This window comes from Cavenderia fasciculata (genome assembly GCF_000203815.1).
Source record: "Cavenderia fasciculata unplaced genomic scaffold Scf_EU5ZYIE02H8LDV-5, whole genome shotgun sequence".
NCBI lineage: Eukaryota > Evosea > Eumycetozoa > Acytosteliales > Cavenderiaceae > Cavenderia > Cavenderia fasciculata.
In genome coordinates, this window is record NW_004457639.1 from 1,015,388 (window position 1) to 1,033,740 (window position 18,353).

The 18,353-nt window shown below is 38.3% G+C and overlaps 6 protein-coding genes across 6 annotated transcripts; 4 read left to right on the forward strand and 2 right to left on the reverse strand.

Moving 5' to 3' along the window:
* Window positions 1-132: 132 nt before the first annotated feature.
* Window positions 133-4,395, forward strand: DFA_10224 (uncharacterized protein; the record flags this gene model as incomplete). Its single annotated transcript, XM_004354080.1, has 5 exons — window positions 133-179; window positions 731-799; window positions 2,219-2,376; window positions 2,456-3,160; window positions 3,344-4,395. 5 exons carry the CDS (start codon window positions 133-135, stop codon window positions 4,393-4,395), a joined length of 2,031 nt encoding a protein of 676 aa, XP_004354132.1.
* Window positions 4,396-4,813: 418 nt separating this feature from the next.
* pikF (phosphatidylinositol 3-kinase) lies at window positions 4,814-10,323 on the forward strand (the record flags this gene model as incomplete). The annotated part of the gene is made up of 5 exons (XM_004354081.1): window positions 4,814-4,873; window positions 5,188-5,253; window positions 5,354-5,538; window positions 5,608-10,042; window positions 10,123-10,323. 5 exons carry the CDS (start codon window positions 4,814-4,816, stop codon window positions 10,321-10,323), a joined length of 4,947 nt encoding a protein of 1,648 aa, XP_004354133.1.
* A 506-nt stretch (window positions 10,324-10,829) lies between these two features.
* On the reverse strand, window positions 10,830-12,489 carry hemG (protoporphyrinogen oxidase; the record flags this gene model as incomplete). Its single annotated transcript, XM_004354082.1, has 2 exons — window positions 10,830-12,407; window positions 12,481-12,489. 2 exons carry the CDS (start codon window positions 12,487-12,489, stop codon window positions 10,830-10,832), a joined length of 1,587 nt encoding a protein of 528 aa, XP_004354134.1.
* Window positions 12,490-12,756: 267 nt separating this feature from the next.
* Window positions 12,757-13,750, forward strand: rps6 (40S ribosomal protein S6; the record flags this gene model as incomplete). Its single annotated transcript, XM_004354083.1, has 3 exons — window positions 12,757-12,762; window positions 12,831-12,895; window positions 13,069-13,750. The coding sequence occupies 3 exons, from the start codon at window positions 12,757-12,759 to the stop codon at window positions 13,748-13,750; spliced, it is 753 nt and encodes a 250-aa protein (XP_004354135.1).
* A 159-nt stretch (window positions 13,751-13,909) lies between these two features.
* On the reverse strand, window positions 13,910-14,878 carry trappc4 (trafficking protein particle complex subunit 4; the record flags this gene model as incomplete). The annotated part of the gene is made up of 4 exons (XM_004354084.1): window positions 13,910-14,094; window positions 14,222-14,393; window positions 14,493-14,552; window positions 14,804-14,878. 4 exons carry the CDS (start codon window positions 14,876-14,878, stop codon window positions 13,910-13,912), a joined length of 492 nt encoding a protein of 163 aa, XP_004354136.1.
* A 126-nt stretch (window positions 14,879-15,004) lies between these two features.
* On the forward strand, window positions 15,005-18,200 carry eIF5b (eukaryotic translation initiation factor 5B; the record flags this gene model as incomplete). Its single annotated transcript, XM_004354085.1, has 2 exons — window positions 15,005-15,017; window positions 15,040-18,200. The coding sequence occupies 2 exons, from the start codon at window positions 15,005-15,007 to the stop codon at window positions 18,198-18,200; spliced, it is 3,174 nt and encodes a 1,057-aa protein (XP_004354137.1).
* Window positions 18,201-18,353: the final 153 nt, after the last annotated feature.

Below are 18,353 nucleotides of genomic sequence, written 5' to 3' on the forward strand. Positions count from 1 at the left end.
TGATTGGTTATCGAATTTCGAAAGTGGTGGTGATGGTTATGGTGTTGGTGGTGGCGAAATAGAAAAGTGCACACGTTTTACTTGTTGGTGAATATATCAATCAATCAAAAATTCATTGCGCGCAATTAATAAATGATACAATGGCGAGTACTGAATGGTTTAGTAACCACTAGTGGGAAGTAAGTAGTTGTAGTGGTAGCGATAAAATAAATTGAATTGATTGATTGATTGATTGATACAACAATTGATCAGATTGAACACACATCCATCAAGCCAGCAGAAGATATACAACTTTAAAATCTACCATCCACCCTCTCATCTCCGACGACCCCCAACCCTACCACTATACCAAAACTATATCAACTACACTTTTTTTTTTTTTCAAACCTGTGGTTGAGTGTTGGGTGTGATTTATTATTATTATTGGTATCATACTCTGGTGTGTGTGTGTTTTTATATCATTATGAAGTTGCAGTTGGTTGGTTGGTTGGTTTATTGTATAACTCACTATCTATCTCTCTCTCACTCTCTGAGTGATCTGCAGCTTATTTGGATTCAGAGAGAGAGAGAGACAAACATCCCGCCCGATGATGATGCTTATGGTTAGATGATATGGTTGGTTGCATGGATTGCATGGATTGGATGGATGGGTGTGGGTGTTGACAATACCAATGAATAGACGATCGTGGTGGTTGTGGTGGTTACACAAACCTTGTTATTAATTGGATAGCTCGCCGATTTTCATCGATTCATGTCTGTCTGTCTGTCTGTCTGTCTGGCTGTCTAAATTTCTCTCAATGTTGAAAGAAAGAAGATGATGTATATGAGGAAATGGGGATGGTCGACGCCCAAAAGAATCGACAATATACATTAAACCACTACTTCTTCTTCTTCTTCTTCTTCTACTTCAACCTCTATTACAATCAACCACATGATGCGCATCTCTCCTATATTCAGCTTCATGACACCAAATTAAACAACATAACCTCATGAGATCTACTCTTTTCTCCACCCCTCTCCTTCCCTTTCCCTCCCCTTCTCCCATTCCAGAGATGGATGGTTTTAAAATCACATTTTCCTCGTTGAACCATCTCTTTCTTTAATTGGCAATCACCCAAACCAAACCAAACAAACAACATCAACAGTTGGTAATACCAATATACACACATGTATTTCGGAAAAGAAAAGATCAACATTGATTAATACACACACATATGTACTCAAGATGCTCTCCTGCTCTACTGTTGTTGCACATGTGAACTTGTTCCTCTTTTTCTTCATCTTCTTCTTTTACCCCCAAGCAAGTTTGCTGCAGCTGCAACAACTTTTACCCGAGAGTGATGCAATCAATCAATCAATCCTCCCCTACGCGACAGGTACCAGTCTCTGGGTTAACCAACAACAACAATATTGAAAACTCAACAACAACCACACGACAATAGTGATTTTTGGAAACATCCATCAATGGATCAACAGTAGCGCAGCATCAGCTGGCTGTTATTCATGACATGTTCGTCCATCCCAAGTGTTGTTGTTGTCTTTAAAAACTAAACAAACTACTACTCTCCTGCTACTGCAGCTTAATAATAATAATAATAATACGAACAACAACAACACTATTAATAATATTAATAATAATAATAATATGTTGATCAACATCTCATCACTTAACCCAACTCACATCACTCACTCACTCACTCACATCATCCTTTATTTTAAATCTATCTATATATTTTCCATTAATATTTGTTTATTATATACATACACATATATTATTTATTATATATTTTTTATACACCTCCACCTCCACCTCCACCACCACCCGAACACTTTGTGTTTGTATCCACATTAACTCGTCCTCCTCTCTCTCTTGTTTTATTGGGGATTCGAGCACGGCGACAACAACGACGACGTTGATTAGAATTACAAAAACAAAATATAAAAACCCCAATCAATTTAATCCATCATCATCTTTATCTCCAACATTTTTATTGAATGTTCATTAACCGCAAATATTAATAAGATATATATGTTGATCATCTATTAATCAAATTTAATCACAAGCACAATCACAAACCATTCCATTACTTTCATTCATCCATCCCATTCATTTATAAATCGCCAATTTTTTATATATTTTTCCTCTCTGTCAATCCAACTTTTTTTAAAAAATATCTACAACAACAATGGAATTATTTAATAATAATAATAATTTTAGATTTCTTTTTTTAATCCAAACAATAATAATAATTATTTTATTATTTTGTATTGGAGAATCATCATCATCTTCTTCATCATCACTCTATATATCCAATCATTGTGAATTAAATTTAAAATCCATTTTAAATACCAATTTAAATCCAAAACATTTTGATAGTATGTATAAATCATAAAATAAATTATCTAAAAAATAAATATAAAAAATATTAATATTTTTCCATTTAATTTTCTATAGCATTAACATATAGTGGAAAATCAATAAATGATCTTGGAAATATTGATTATTGTTTAAAACAAGAAACAACAGTCTATTGTGTTGTCCATGGATCATTAACTGGAGATTTCCAAAGATTGGGAGGATTATGTCTCGAACCAACTTGCACCAAACCATCTTCGTTTAATGTAGGTTTGTGTTTGCCAGACGAGTGCCAAGAACCTGATGTATTGGGTGCAATGGCTATTTTGTCTGGTCATTTTCCAACCTTGGCATTCAACTATTCGGACGACCCATCCATTCGTTGCTACACTGAAACCAACCGAACAAGTCGACCCGAGTTGACTTTAGGATCAATCATTATGATTTTAATAACTCTAATGATCTTTACATTGGTACTATTTGGTACCATTCTTCAATATTTAAATATCCAACAACCATCATCCACCTCTGAATCAACGTCATCTTGTATTGGTCGTAAAAAGAGAACTGATAGTATTGATGTTGAATCTCAACAACATTTACTTGCAAAGTTAAATACTAGTACTGGTAATCTCTCGACAGAGAATACCCCATCATCCAAGATTATCCAAGTATTCCTTGCATTTTCCATCATCAATACATATACATCCTTTACAACTCCATTCAATCCAAATCCAAATACCAATTCCGGGTTGAATGTTAGTAGTTCCAATCTACTTCAGAGTCAATTTAAAAAGTATTATGGTGTGTTGGATGGAATTAGATTTTTCTGTACTGGATGGATTATTATTGCCCATGTGTTGCTCTATACTTTGTCGGTTGGTATGTCCAACCCTACGTATATGCTCGGTGTCGCCAACAAGGGTCTCGGATTCCAACTCATCACAGGTGCAGAGTTTGCAGTGGACGTCTTTTTTATGTTATCAGGTTTCCTAGTGGCACAAGCACTCCTCCAACAAATGGAAAAGACATCGTATTTGGAAGGATCAAAGATTGGGTTCTGGGCCAAATACATTGTACATCGTTTGTTGCGTTTATCGCCACTCTACTACTTTGTAGTGTTTTTCTTTTGGAAGGTGTCACCTCTACTTGGATCTGGTCCACTCTGGTTCGAGTACGAGGTTATCACCAAATCATGTGACCGTTTTTGGTGGACTAATTTGTTGTACGTCAACTCGATCTATCCACTTACCATGAGTAACGAATGTGCAGCATGGACGTGGTACTTATCAGACGATTTCTTGTTCTATGTCTTTGTAGCACCCCTCTTTGTCGCTGCATACAAACATTCCAAGACTCTAGGATTCTCCCTAGCCATATTTGGTGTAGTGGCCAGCACACTATTAACATACCATCTCGATGTTGTCTATGAGGTTCTCTTGCCAATCGACTACACTACACCACGCAACATTGCCGCCTCCTTTGCCAGTGATATTTACCAAAAACCTTGGTGTCGAGTTGGTGCATACCTCGTCGGCGTCCTACTCGCCTATTGTCACGACAACAAGCTGTTTGTGGCGGTGGTCAATACTGACCGCCATCTTCGCCACGCCTTTTACGCCTTCTCGGCCTTCACGTCTGTGTTTCTCACCTTTATCACAGCCTCTTACTTTAACCAGGGATGGAGTATCCACAGCACGGCCTTTTACAATGCCGCATCGCATCCATTGTATGCTGTCGCCGCTGCTGTCTACCTCTTTACCTGTATGGCCGGTCACGGTGGCTGTCTCGCCTGGTTCCTCGAGCGTCCCCTCTTTAAGCCACTCGCCACGCTCTCCTATGCCGCCTATCTCGTGCACGCTATAGTCGTCTGGGTCATCACCTTTAGTGCCTCGACGCTCTTTGCCTACTCGACCACCGCATTCATCTCGCTTGCCACCTCGGTCCTCGCCATCACCTTTTTCTTTGCTCTCATCCTCCACCTCACCATCGAAAAACCTCTCATCAATTTAGAAAAATTATTCTTTAAAATAAATTAAACTAAACTAAATTAAACTAAACTAAACTAAATCCTAAATATATATATATCTATATTATCTCTATGATTGAACAAAGATTTTAGATGAAAGTCGGGTGCAGTTTCAAAAACTGGTCTTCTCCTCCGAAAAAAAACAAAAAAATTCTTTTTCGAATCTTTGCTGGTTTGGTTCCCAAAGTCTCAAACTCACAAAGATATCTCTGTGAGTGTCTTTTTAGTTTTAACTCTCTCTGCTCTAATAAAATAAAGATTTCTATATTCTTATTTACTTACTATAGATATATATATATATACACACACACATAACATACATATTGTTTAGCATAAAAGGGAGAGAAATATAGAAATATAGAACTATAGTTTATATATTGTATAATAGTGGAAGTGATAGATGCTAGTAGTTGTAGTAGTAGAAGAATATGGATACAAATCAATACAGATACTCTAAATCATTTTTTAATGACGGGTTTCAAATACATGTAAGTTACTGTGAAGTGAAGAGAAAGAGTGAGTGACGGACAGACAAACTGATGAGTTCATTGGAATTTACAACTTAACAATCAATCATTCACAGACTCGACTCTCTCTCTCTCTCTCTCTCTCCCTGTTTGTTGTGTGAGTAGTGTGTTTTATTTGTGTTTGTGTCCCTTTACAATTTAACAGCTTTGACTCAACTCAGTCGGTCGTCCTCCACCACTTTACAACAATGATCAATCTCTCTCTCTCACACACACACACAACGACACAATAACTAACCCAACTCCCTTCTCCTTATCTTATTTTTACTTTATAGATAAAGATAGGTGATTCTATTAAAAGATTCACATTTCAAAGTTCAACAACTGTTGATCATGTAAAGGTATGAATAGATCGACAGATAGATAGAATGTAGATAGATAGATAGATACTAACAACAACAACAACAACCAATCAATCAATCAATCAATTACAATGTATAGTATGAAATATTTAAACAAACCAAAGAGATTACACAAGAAAACCGTCAAAACTACTTTTTGGCGTTGAATAGAACCGTCATCCTTCAAATCGAATTTGTAAAGTTTATATTTGCACATGAGGATATTCAAAAGGCTCTATTGACAAAACAATCAGTCGAAGTATTCCTTGTTCCAAAATCAAAAGAGTATGAGACATTGATTTTAAGATATTATTATTATTGTTATTAATTTATTTATTATTTTCTATTTTTTAGGATAAGAGCAAGAAAACATAAAGCTGATATAATTAAAAAGAGATTGGGAAACTTTAAACAAATACCACATAATAATATATTATTGCAACAACAACAACAACAACAACACAAAAGATTATCAACAGATAGTGTTGCATCTGGTAGTGCTGCCACCAACACTAGTGGTAGTGGTGGTACCTATACCGATGACAACTTTTCAGATGTTTCTTCACAATTGTCACCCGATATTACACCATTATCACCATTACAATTACCATCTTCTGTCACTTCAACTGGCATCTCAATCGATGAGTTATCATTACAAGAAGAAGAGGATTTATTGATTTTAAAGAAAAAGAATGCTTTGATAAATCAAAACAACAATAACAACAAGAATGAACAATCATCGTCAGCATCAGAATCATTTAGAAAAAGAGATACATTTGGACTTTTTGCAACATTAAAACAACAACAAAATGATCAACAACATTTATTACCAGATTTAAAGAATCTTTCAACGACGACTATGGAATCGGTCGATGATGAAGACAAGGATAACTTGTCACCACGAAGAAGATCACAACAGAGAAAACAATTGTTGATTCAGTCGACCGATGCATTTGTAGTGTTGGACGAATTTGGTGATGAGGAAGAGATTCTTAGACAAAAATTACAACAACAATTGGTGCAGTTGGAAGACGAGGAATTGAAATTCCAAGCACAGGCTGCAGATGATTCCGATCTATTGATTGGTGGAGACAGCGATTTTTCAGGCAGTGAGAATGAAAAGGAAAAAGAATCACCAACTCTTTTATCTACCTCGGGTGATACTCTATCTCCTACCTTGCCTGCTATATCTTCACCTCAATTGACTCAACAACAAATATACAGAAAATCAATATCAAAGGTTGAATTGTTAAATCAAGAGAAACGTCTTAGTCAAGATTTCAATCAACAATTACAACAACAACAACCAACCGAACCAGAAGAAGAGAAAAAACAACAAGAGGAAGAAGAAGAATTACATTGGTCAAATAATATTCAAATGAAACAAAAATTAATGGAAAAGGATCATTTCCCATTGTTAGTGTCGACACTGTCAATGGAGACTTCACTGATTGTACAATGCCCCAAGATTTCATCGACGATGGAGTTTAAGAACCAGTTGATTGAATCACTCCAATCAATTGTGCATTTGCTAAAGGTTGGCACGTTTGCTATTGACCAGCAACAGGATATCCTGCCAATCAGCAGTAATAGTATCATCCACAACTTTGTCGAATCATCGTTAAACAACTGTAATATACCCAAACTAATTGTATTAAAACCAGGTATGATTGATCTAGTCAATCAGCAATTGTCACCATTGTCGGGGTCTCCTCTACTCGGTCAATCTGTTCAACTGTCCATCTCACCTCCTCCACCCTTTCCCATATCTTCATCCAATCCTCTCACTATGAGTGGAAACTATCCAAATCAACAACCACAACAACCAGATTCGTCAACTACCTCCTCCTCCTCGTCTGCATCCAAACCAATTCCAATTGCAAGAGGTGGTAGTGTATTTTTCAGCTCCAAACCATCTTCCATGTCATCATCACCAATGTCTGGCAGTCCACTCATTCGAAACTTGGGTAATACCAACCAAATCAACAAACTCAATCAACAAAATCAAGATTTAAAGAATAACAGTAATAATAATAATAGTAAACAAGGTAAAGGTAACAAAAACAAAAAGCAAGATGCTATTTCTGCTGCTGCTGCGGCTGCTGCAGTTTCACAACCAACCTCTCCAACACAACAAAAACGAAATCGTAATATTACAGTATCATTCTCACTGGGTGAACAACGTGACTCTAATGTCAAGCAGATTATGCAGAGAAAGAAACTGGCACAAATCCAGATTGGATCGTTACTTGGTAAACCATTGTGTTGGAGTAATGGAGAGACTGAAATTAAATATTTTAGAACATTGATGGATAATTTATTCAATTTTGGTCAGTTGGATGCAAGAGATCGTGTCAAAGTCACTTTGGCACAGGTCACTACAGCACCCAATGATCCATTATTGCCAGCGGCATTCCGCATCCGATTTTATTTGCCACCCGACAACCATTCGACGGCGATCAATGTAAACATGACCGACTTGATGAGCAAGATTATCGAGCGTGTCATCTCCAAGCACAATAATACCACCAAACTGCTGACCGACCAAAAGGCACAAGACTTTATTGTGCGTATTACGGGTACTAGCGATCACGTACTACGTGACTGCGAGATTGGACAATTGGACATGGTGCGTCAGAGACTACAACGTCGCAAAGACATCAACTTTAGTTTGATCCATCGATCGGCACTCCCCGACATTTACATTGACGGTCATACAGCCACCAACAATAGCAATATGATCTTTTTAAATCCAAATCTCAACAATAACCTCTTTATCAATCAGTTTAATCAACAACATATCCAACAACAACAACAACAACCGCAACCAATGCAAATGCAGTCTAACCAAAATCACATTAAACGATCGATTCTGTTGTATGAGATTAACCGTCCGTTTGAGATTAGAATCATTTGTCTAGAGAACCTAAACAATCAACTGGCCAGCCACTTTTTGCAAGATGGTAGTGTGAATGATGTCAAGTTGTCTGTGGTGGCCGAGTTGGTGCATGGAGAGGAGCCATTGGCACCCCCAATGGAAACGTTTACAAAGGCACATAATAACCCGTTATGGTGTCAGTGGTTGCGTTCGTCGTTGCTCATGTGCGATTTACCACGTGCCACCAAACTCTGCTTTACAGTGTATGCGATGGTTGGTAGTAATCAACGTGTCGCGATTGGATGGGTTGATCTGCAACTGATTGATTATAAGAGTCAGCTCCAAAGCGGTGTGATATCGCTTATTTTGTGGCCTGGAGACCGCACGATGCAGACATCAGAGTATGCCGACATTTGTCCCAACCTTGTTGTCGAACTACTACAATTCCCCTTCCCAGTACTGTTCCCACGCTCCGAGTTGATGGAACGTACCGAGATTAAAGATTATGTGGAAGCACGTAAAGAGGATGAAGTGCGTCTCGACCAGCTTATTAACAAAGACCCCATGTATAAGCTGTCAGAGGATGAACGCAAGTTTATATGGACGTACCGTATGCATTTGCGAAAGTTCCCTCATTCCCTATCCAAGGTGTTACAGTCGTTGCCATGGAACCAACCACAGCAGGTCAAGGAAGCACACCGTCTGCTGTCCATTTGGGAGCCGTTGTCTCCACACGAAGCACTCGAGCTGCTCGACGTTAAGTTTGCCGATGAACTGGTACGTGAGTACGCCGTCAACTGCCTGCGGTCGCTGAGCGATGGCGAGCTTGCACTCTTTTTGCTGCAGCTGGTTCAATCGGTTAAACACGAACCACATCACGACAGCGCTTTGGCACGTTTCCTCATCCACCGCGCTCTGGCCAACCGCTCTGTGATTGGACACCCCTTCTTTTGGCACTTGGAGGCTGAAATGCACAATGTGCGTATTTCAGACCGTTACTCGTTGATTCTCGAAACATATCTACGCGGTTGCGGTGACCAACGACACGAGTTTGTTAAGCAAATGGAGGTAGTAACCAAACTAACTACCATTGCAAAGATGGTCAAAGAAGCAGCTGTATCGAAACGAAAGAATCTACTTTTAGACGAACTCTCCAAGTTATCTCTTCCCAATACTTTCCACCTACCCACTTCAGCATCAACCGAGTCGTGTGGATTAATTGTCAGCGAGTGCAAGTGGCTCGACTCATTTACCGTACCACTTTGGTTGGTATTCCAAAATGTTGATCCACTCGGCGAACCAATTGTCGTCATCTTTAAGAATGGTGACGATCTCAGACAGGATATCCTAACACTTCAAATGATCACATTGATGGATAATTTGTGGAAACGTGATGGACTCGACACTCACATGTCTCTCTACAATGTAACATCGACTGGAGAAGGATGTGGTTTCATCGAAGTGGTCAGCGACAGTGAGACCGTCGCCGATATCCAAAAGGCAGCTGGTGGTGTCACTGCCGCCTTTACAAAGACACCACTTGCCAACTGGCTCAAGGAACGTAACCCAACCGACGCAGAGTATGAATACACTGTAAATAACTTTATTCATTCACTCACTGGTTACTGTGTGGCCACTTATATTCTTGGAATCAGCGATCGTCACAACGACAATATTATGGTCTCCAAATCAGGACATCTCTTTCACATTGACTTTGCCCATTTCCTTGGCAATATTATGAAATTCCATGGTTATAAACGTGAAAAGGCTCCATTTGTACTCACTCCCGAATTTGCTCACGTCATTGGTGGAGAAAAAAGTAAATCATTTGCTTGGTTTACTGAACTTTGTTGTACTTCTTTTAATATTATTAGAAAACAAAGAAATCTTTTTATTATCTTATTTAATCTTGTAAGTACAAAAAAGAAAAAAAAGAAAAAGAAATATAAAATTTTGGAATAATATTAATTTTCCTTTTTATTTTTTTTAAGATGTTATCAACTGGTATACCAGAATTATCAACAAGAAATGATATAGATTATTTAAGAGAAGCATTTTTAATGGATGAAGATGATGAAGAAGCCAAACAATCATTTGCAAGATTAATTACAAAGAGTTTGAAAACAAAAACAACTCAAGTATTATTTGCTATGCATATTCTTGCTCATTCTGATAATAAAATAAATCAATAATAATAATAATAATACTATGATGTAAAATATATAATCTAGATTACTTAAAAAATAATGCAATGTTTTTTGTTAAAATTTTATTTATTTATTTGTAGTTTCCTCGTTTAGTTTCTAACATATCTTTTGTGATTTGAAACATCATTTATTTATTTGTTTCAATTTATTGATAAGCAAAGATAATAAATAAATGATGTTTCAAATCACTAGGATAAAGGCTTTTGGGGTTGTATCTTGAGACTCTTGATTAACTGGTGTACCTATAAATGAAAGAAAGACAAGTCTTACAAGTGGACACCATAATATCCACCCAATAATTTGAATGGTGACAATAGAACTTTATAACCACCTTGAGGTTTTGAGAAAAAAAATATGTTACTCCAGTGCCAAAACATGTTACCTCCAAGAAAAATGTGGAACTAATTATTGTTGGTTGCAAATTATAAAATGAATTGAAAAAAAGGATCTCGTTTTGACATTTTTTTTTGGTTTTTTGTTTTTGATTTATTTTATTTATTAAATTGTTTTTGAATTAAATTATTTGATAATAATTTTGAATTATAAATGGCATCGTTGACACCAACTCCAATTAAAGAATTACCGCCAATGAATAGAGAATGGTTGTAGGTTTTTTCTACATGTTGATTGATTCGGTCGATCAATGAGGAATGACCGACTGAATAGTGTGGAATGGCTTGACGACAAACATTTGATTGTGTGTAGATTGCCGATTGTCTGTAATCGATACCAAGGAATTGTTGTAAATGATTGGCTGCTATTTCGATTAATTGTTGATCATTTGATTTGGAAACATCGATCCATGATGCGTTACGTTTGGCAACTCTACTATTACCACCAATCATAACTGTTAAAATGGTTGATTCTTGTTGTTGTTGTTGATCACCTTTGATAAATTGTGGAAATGTGTTACTATCGATTGCTACACCGAGTACAGGTTGATTCTCCTTTGATGGAATGAGATAACCAAATCCAAAATGTTTAACCTTTTCTCTGACCGATAGGTCATTAAATACAAAGTTGATGACTGCAATGTTTGAATACTCTTGTTCCAACAATAACTGTGAAAGGATTGGATCTTGTTGTGTAAATGCATTACCAAGTGCATAAAATGGAGTTGTTGATACTAGTATATCAGTATCTACTTGTTTGTTTGGTTGACCGTTAAAGGTCAATGAAAAATGACCGTTTTTGTAGGTAACCTTTTCCAATGCACTATTCTTTGCCAACCGATTACCTGCAATCGATTGCTCCAACGACATTGTCAGAGTAGATAGACCATCTTGAAATGAGAATACTCCACTTGCTTGAACATCCTTACTCATGATACTCTTGACTCTACGAACTGCGTCGTGAGACAGTTTACATTGTTCTTGGTCTGCCTCTTGTTGCTTTGTCTTGTCGCTACTCAGTGACTGTAGTAAATTACCCTTTATCAACGACCCATACTTTGACTCTATCTTTTCCATTGATGGAAAACACGATTTGATCGACAATGTTGAATAGTCACCACCAAAGATACCAAGTGTCAGAGGTTCAATAAAAGATTGTGCAACAGTCTTTCCAAACCGACGTTCAAAGAATGATTGTACCGATTCATCCGATAAACTAGCATCTCTCTTGCCTTTAATTGGTTCACCAAAGAATGCACCAAATAGACCATGTTGATAACTAAATGACATGGCCTCTGAGAATGACTGTGGCATCTTTTGAATCTTTCCATCCAATAATAGGTATCTAGTCTTTGACGACCCACTTGCAAATATAACCTTGTTATCTAATCTCAACTCAGACACTAGATCCAATGTATGTTTACCATTACCTGCTGCACGTAAACTTCTTGGTCCCTTTTCCAATACATATGTATTATTATTATTGTTGTTTTGGGGTACTGCAAATGATTGTATCCATCCACCGGTTCTATCCTTTGCTTCGTATAGATGAATATCAGCATGTATATTACCCTTGTTATTGTTTAACCTATTCAAAGATTTTGTTAAATAATGGTAACATGATAACCCTGATATTCCTCCTCCTACAATACCAATCTTTTTACTACTACTTATAATCTAAATAGATAGATAACAAGATAGATAACAGTTAAACACACATAAATCACATCATCTCTTTTTTTCAATGTACATTTGACATTCTTAATAATCTCTTTCTTTTCTATTTCAAAAACTATGTAAAAAGATAAGAAAATATGTATATTAATTTGGTCATCAGACTGATGAGAAGTAATAAAATTTCTCACTTGGAGGGGGGCATTTTTTTTTTGGTTCGTTAATATGAATTTCGTTTTGTTTTTATAAAACATTTTTTTGATGATTTCAAACTCGCCGACTCTGACCTACAAGAGAATCATCTTTACATACGGTATCACCCTTTTCCATCCTTGCTGCAAGATACACAGAAATGAAGGTAAAGATCATACTACCTTATGTACAGATACAGTTATTAACACTTTATATCTTCTTTACATCTTATAGCTCAACATTTCCAACCCATCCACTGGTGCCCAAAAATGCATCAACATTGAAGACAAGCTCAGATAGTATGTTGATTTATAGTTATATGTATACAGATGGAGACACAAAGACATGACAACACGTCGAACGTCGCCCGTCACCAGTCATCGAACAAACCATTGGACAAGTTTTGTACTAATTCCCAACCTACATACGTTGTCCCCCTTTCTTTCCCTTTTTTTTTCTACTTCTACTTTAGCCGTTGTTTCATCGATAAGCGTATGGGACAAGAAGTCTCTGCCGACAGTTTGGGTGACGAATACAAGGGATACATCTTCAAGATCTCTGGTGGTAACGACGCCGATGGTTTCCCCATGATGCAAGGTGTTGCTGTTCCACACAGAGTCCGTCTCTTGTTGAACGGTACCACTGGTTCCTTCATCCCAAAGCGTGATGGTGAACGTCGTAGAAAGTCTGTCCGTGGCTGCATCGTCGCTGAAGATATCTCTGCCCTCCAACTTGTCATTGTCAAGAAGGGTGATGCTGAACTCCCAGGTTTGACCGATGTCTCCATCCCATTGCGTAAGGGTCCAAAGAGAGCCGGTAACATCCGTAAGTTGTTCAACCTCTCCAAGGAAGACGATGTCCGCAAGTACGTCATCCGTCGTGAGCTCCCAGCCACTGACAAGAGAAAGGCCAAGTCTAAGGCTCCAAAGATCCAACGTTTGATCACCCCAGTCGTCATCAAGCGTAGAAAGGCTCTCCGTGCCAAGAAGTTGGCCCGTATGGTCAAGGCCTCATCTGAAGCCGCCGAATACAAGAAGTTGATCGACTCACGTTCTGAAGCTGCCAAGTCAAAGAGATCTACCCGTAAGTCATCCGTCAAGGTTGTCCCAGCTGCCAAGACTGCTGCCCCAGCCAAGGCTGCCCAAAAGAAGTAAATTACTTCCTATGAAAAATAAAATATAAACTTTTATACCAAAAATCAAAAAATCAAAATCAAAAACAATAATTATTATATATATGTATAATATATTGGTTGTGGTGTATTTATATTATTATTATTTGTACAATTTTATTTCCATGTTTAAAAAAATTAATTAATCGGCAGTTGTACCTTTCAATAATCTATTCAATTTATCATCAAATAGATCACATCTAATTGACATTTCCAATTCATAAAATGGATTCTTTAAAACATAGTCTGTATATAATTCATAAATGTTGTGTAATATTTCATCCAAGTTTGGATGATTTGGATCTGATATAGTATAAAATTTCATTCCTAAATAAATAATAAATAATAATAAATAATAAATATTAGATTCCATCCATCCATTATAATGGATAAAGAGTCTGAGTGAATGATTGCCATATCCATCCCAATTATGTATAGTTTTATCTTTCCATACCTGTATGAGTTTGAAAACATTGTAATTTAAATGCTTCAGTTTCTATTGTTTCGATACCAGATGATGACCCTGTAGGTGAAAGATTACTAGCAATAGCATGTAAACCATGAAACATTGATCCTAAACTAATATATGCATTATGACTTAATTTCTCAACTGAACCTACATAATCCTAAATAAATAAACATACTAGCTAGTTAATCAAATCAGATCATTCATTTCAATCTTAGATTATCTCATTTCATTTCTATCAATTCTATTCATTGCATACATTCTGAAAGATTAAAGTACCTGCTTTATTGAGAATATATAAGGAATAGATAGCCATAACCTATGTTTGTGTTGTTTATAGTGTGGTAAGAGTGTACTTACATTACATTGTGTTGTGAGAGAGAAAGTACTTCATTCTTGATGTCCACTCAAAAAAGTTTAATCTTTTTCTTTTTTTTTTTTTTTTTTTCCTAAGTCGAGTAAGACGGATTGTGTGAGCAGCGCAGAGAGAGACTGTCAAGATTATCACCAAGTGCACTTTAATAGTTTAATTGATTTAGTTGTTGTGTTATATCCAATTACAATTCACACCTTCACATTCACTGCAAAGGCAAGATTCTCATCCCTATCATCAACATTTATGTTTCGACAAGAGGTTATAATCATTTATAATAACAAGTTTAGATAGTAGTAGTTAGTAGTAGTATATAGTAGTATAGTTAAAAAGTAAGAAGAAGATAGACATAACAATACCTATACTTGTATTGTACATAGATAGATATACTTGTATGGATGACTAACATATGTTTGTTCGATTGATTATATAGTGGGTCCAAAACAAAGAAAACAAAGAGATAATTATTGGGACAGCGATCAAGCTGATAAAGATAGAGAAGAACTTGAAAAGAGAACTGTAGGTGGCAAAGATTCTGAAGAAGAGGAATCATCATCATCAGAGGAAGAGGTCAAGAAACCAACACCAGCTTCATCTAAAAAGAAACCAGCTGCAAAGAATAATGGAAAAAAGGCTGCTGCTGTAGTTGCATCTAGTTCAGAGTCGGAGTCGGAATCTGAATCAGAGTCTGATGATGAACCAGTACCCGCTGCAAAGAAGGGTGGTAAACAACCAGCCAAACCAGCTGCAAAGGCTGCTGCAAAGAAACAAGCTGCCAACAATAAGAAACAAGCAGTCGTTGCATCAGAGTCGGAATCAGAATCAGAATCGGAATCGGAATCAGAATCAGAATCAGATGATGAACCAGTACCTGCAAAGAAACCAGTTGCCAAGGCATCAGCCAAGGCACCACCCAAACCAGCACCAGCAGCAGCTAAAAAGGGTGGCAAGAAACAACGTGAAAACTATTGGGATAGCGATCAAATGGACAAGGATGCAGAGGAAGCTCAAAAGAGACAAGGTTCAGATGAATCGGAATCTGAATCTGAATCTGAAGAAGAGGTCAAGAAACCAGCAACTACAAAGGGTGGTAAACAACCAGCCAAACCAGCTGCCAAGGCACCAGCTAAAAAGGAAGCAGCACCAGCCAAACCAGCTGCCAAGGCATCTGCTAAAAAGCAAGCAGCTGCTGCCAAAAAGGGAGAGCCACAAGAGGAAAAGATTTCTGCATTCTTGATGAAGCAAAGACAAGAAGAAGAGAAAAAGGTTAGAGAGGCCGAGGAAAAGGCAAAGAGAGAAGAGGAAGAGAGAATTGCAGACGAAAAGCGCGAGGCTGAAGAAGAAGAGGCAAGACGTATCCGTAATGCTGCCAAGAACAAGGTGCTCAAGGAGAAAAAGGAAAAGGAAGCTGCAGAGCGTGAAGAGCGTCTCAGACAAGACCGTCTCGACAAGCTAAAGGCACTTGGCATGAGTGTCGGAGGCAATGCACCACCACCCAAAAAGCAACAACCAAAGAAAAAGGAAGATGATGTCGTAGAAAAGATATCTGCTCTCAAGGTCGAAGAAGAAGAAAAGCAAGAAGAAAAAAAGGTAGAAGAAGATGATGATGTTGGATGGGATGATGACGATTTCGAAACACAAGAAGAAAAGGTGGCAAGAGAAGCAGAGGAAGCAAGAAAGGCAAAGGAAGAGGAAGAAGCAAAGAAAAAGGCTGAAAAGGAAGCTGCCAAGGCTGAAAAGGAAAACAACAAAAACAAAAAGAACAAAAACAAAAACAAGGATTCTACTTCTACCACTAGTACATCGTCATCGTCTACAGAGGAACCAGAATTGAGATCACCCATTTTATGTATTCTTGGTCATGTCGATACTGGTAAAACATCGTTACTCGACAAGATTCGTTCAACCAATGTCCAAGGTGGCGAAGCACGTGGTATTACTCAACAAATTGGTGCATCGTTTATTCCAGTTGAAAACATTAGAGATCAAGCCAAGGATCTTGCTGAACGTCTAAAGTTTGAATTCAAGTTGCCAGGTTTGTTGCTCATTGATACACCAGGTCACGAATCTTTCAACAATCTTCGTTCACGTGGCTCTGGTTTGTGTGATCTTGCTATTCTCGTCATTGACATTATGCACGGTCTCGAAGCACAGACTATCGAATCGATCAACTTGTTGCGTATGAGAAAGACACCATTTATCGTTGCACTCAACAAGGTCGATCGTATCTATGAATGGCGTCCATGCCGTAACGTCGATATTAGAGAGTCGCTCAAGGTACAGTCTCGTCACGCCGCTCAAGAGTTTGACTCGCGTGTCAAGGACACCGTTGCCCAACTCGCCGTCCAAGAACTCAATGCTTCGCTCTATTGGAAGAATCCAGACCATCGCAAGTACGTCTCGCTCGTCCCCACCTCTGCCGTCACTGGTGAGGGTATCCCCGATCTCATGGTACTCGCCACCCAATTGATGCAAAAGATCATGGCTGAAAAGGTCACCTACCGTGACGAACTCCAATGTACCATTCTCGAAGTCAAGACGATCGAAGGTCTCGGTGCCACTGTCGACGCTGTCCTCGTCAACGGTGTGCTCAGCGAGGGTGACAAGATTGTCGTCTCTGGTTTCGGCGCTCCCATCGTCTCGACCATTCGTTCGTTGCTCACCCCACCCCCTCTCAGAGAGACTCGTGTAAAGACTCAACTCATCCCCAACAAGTCGGTCAAGGCATCGATGGGTGTCAAGATTGTCGCTCCTGGTCTCGAAAAGGCTGTCCCCGGTACATCTTTGCTCGTCTGTACCGAAGACGACGATCTCGAAGACCTCAAGGCACAAGCACAATCTGAAATCGACTCTGTACTCAATGACGTCGAAACTTCAGGTGTTGGTGTGTCTGTACAAGCATCGACACTCGGCTCTCTTGAAGCCTTTATCAGCTTCTTGAAAAAGATCAAGGTCCCCGTCGCCAATGTCGCCATTGGTCCCATCCACAAAAAGAACGTCATGGCCTGTTCCATTATGCGTGAAAAGGACCCCAAGTATGCCATCATGCTTGCCTTTGACGTCAAGATTGAAGAGTCGGCTCAACAAGCCGCCAACGACATGAAGATCACCATCATGAGCGAAGACACTATCTATCTCTTTGAGAAGCGTCTCGAAGACCACTTTAACGCCATCAAGGAGAAGCTAAGAGACGAGACTGCCAACACTTGTGTCTGGCCAGTACTCTTGGACGTTATCCGTGTCTTTAGAAAGAAGGATCCCATCTTGGTCGGTGTCCGTGTCAAGGAAGGTACCCTCCGTATTGGAACACCCCTCATTCAGGCTGAAGGTATGGCCGATATCGGTACCGTCCAAAACATCAAGCTCAACGAAAAGGACGTCCAGGTTGCCAACAAGGGTGACGAAGTCTCCATCTCGATCAATGACTCTAGCGCTAGCACTACCTTTGGCCGTCACTTTGACGATAAAAAGGTTTGGTTCTCTAAAATTTCACGTGACTCTATCGATGCCCTCAAACAAGGTTGGGGTGATGAATTGTCCAAACAAGACGTCGCTCTCATTAAATATATGAAACAAGTTTTCAAAATTCAATAAATCAAAAATCAAAATCAAAAAAATTAATAATACATTTAAATAAATTCATTTTATAAAAAAATAGAATCACGAGTACTCTTGACTATAATTGAATTCAATGACCATCTTGCAACGAATATGATTAGTCAAAGCACGAGTGTATAGAGACATCTC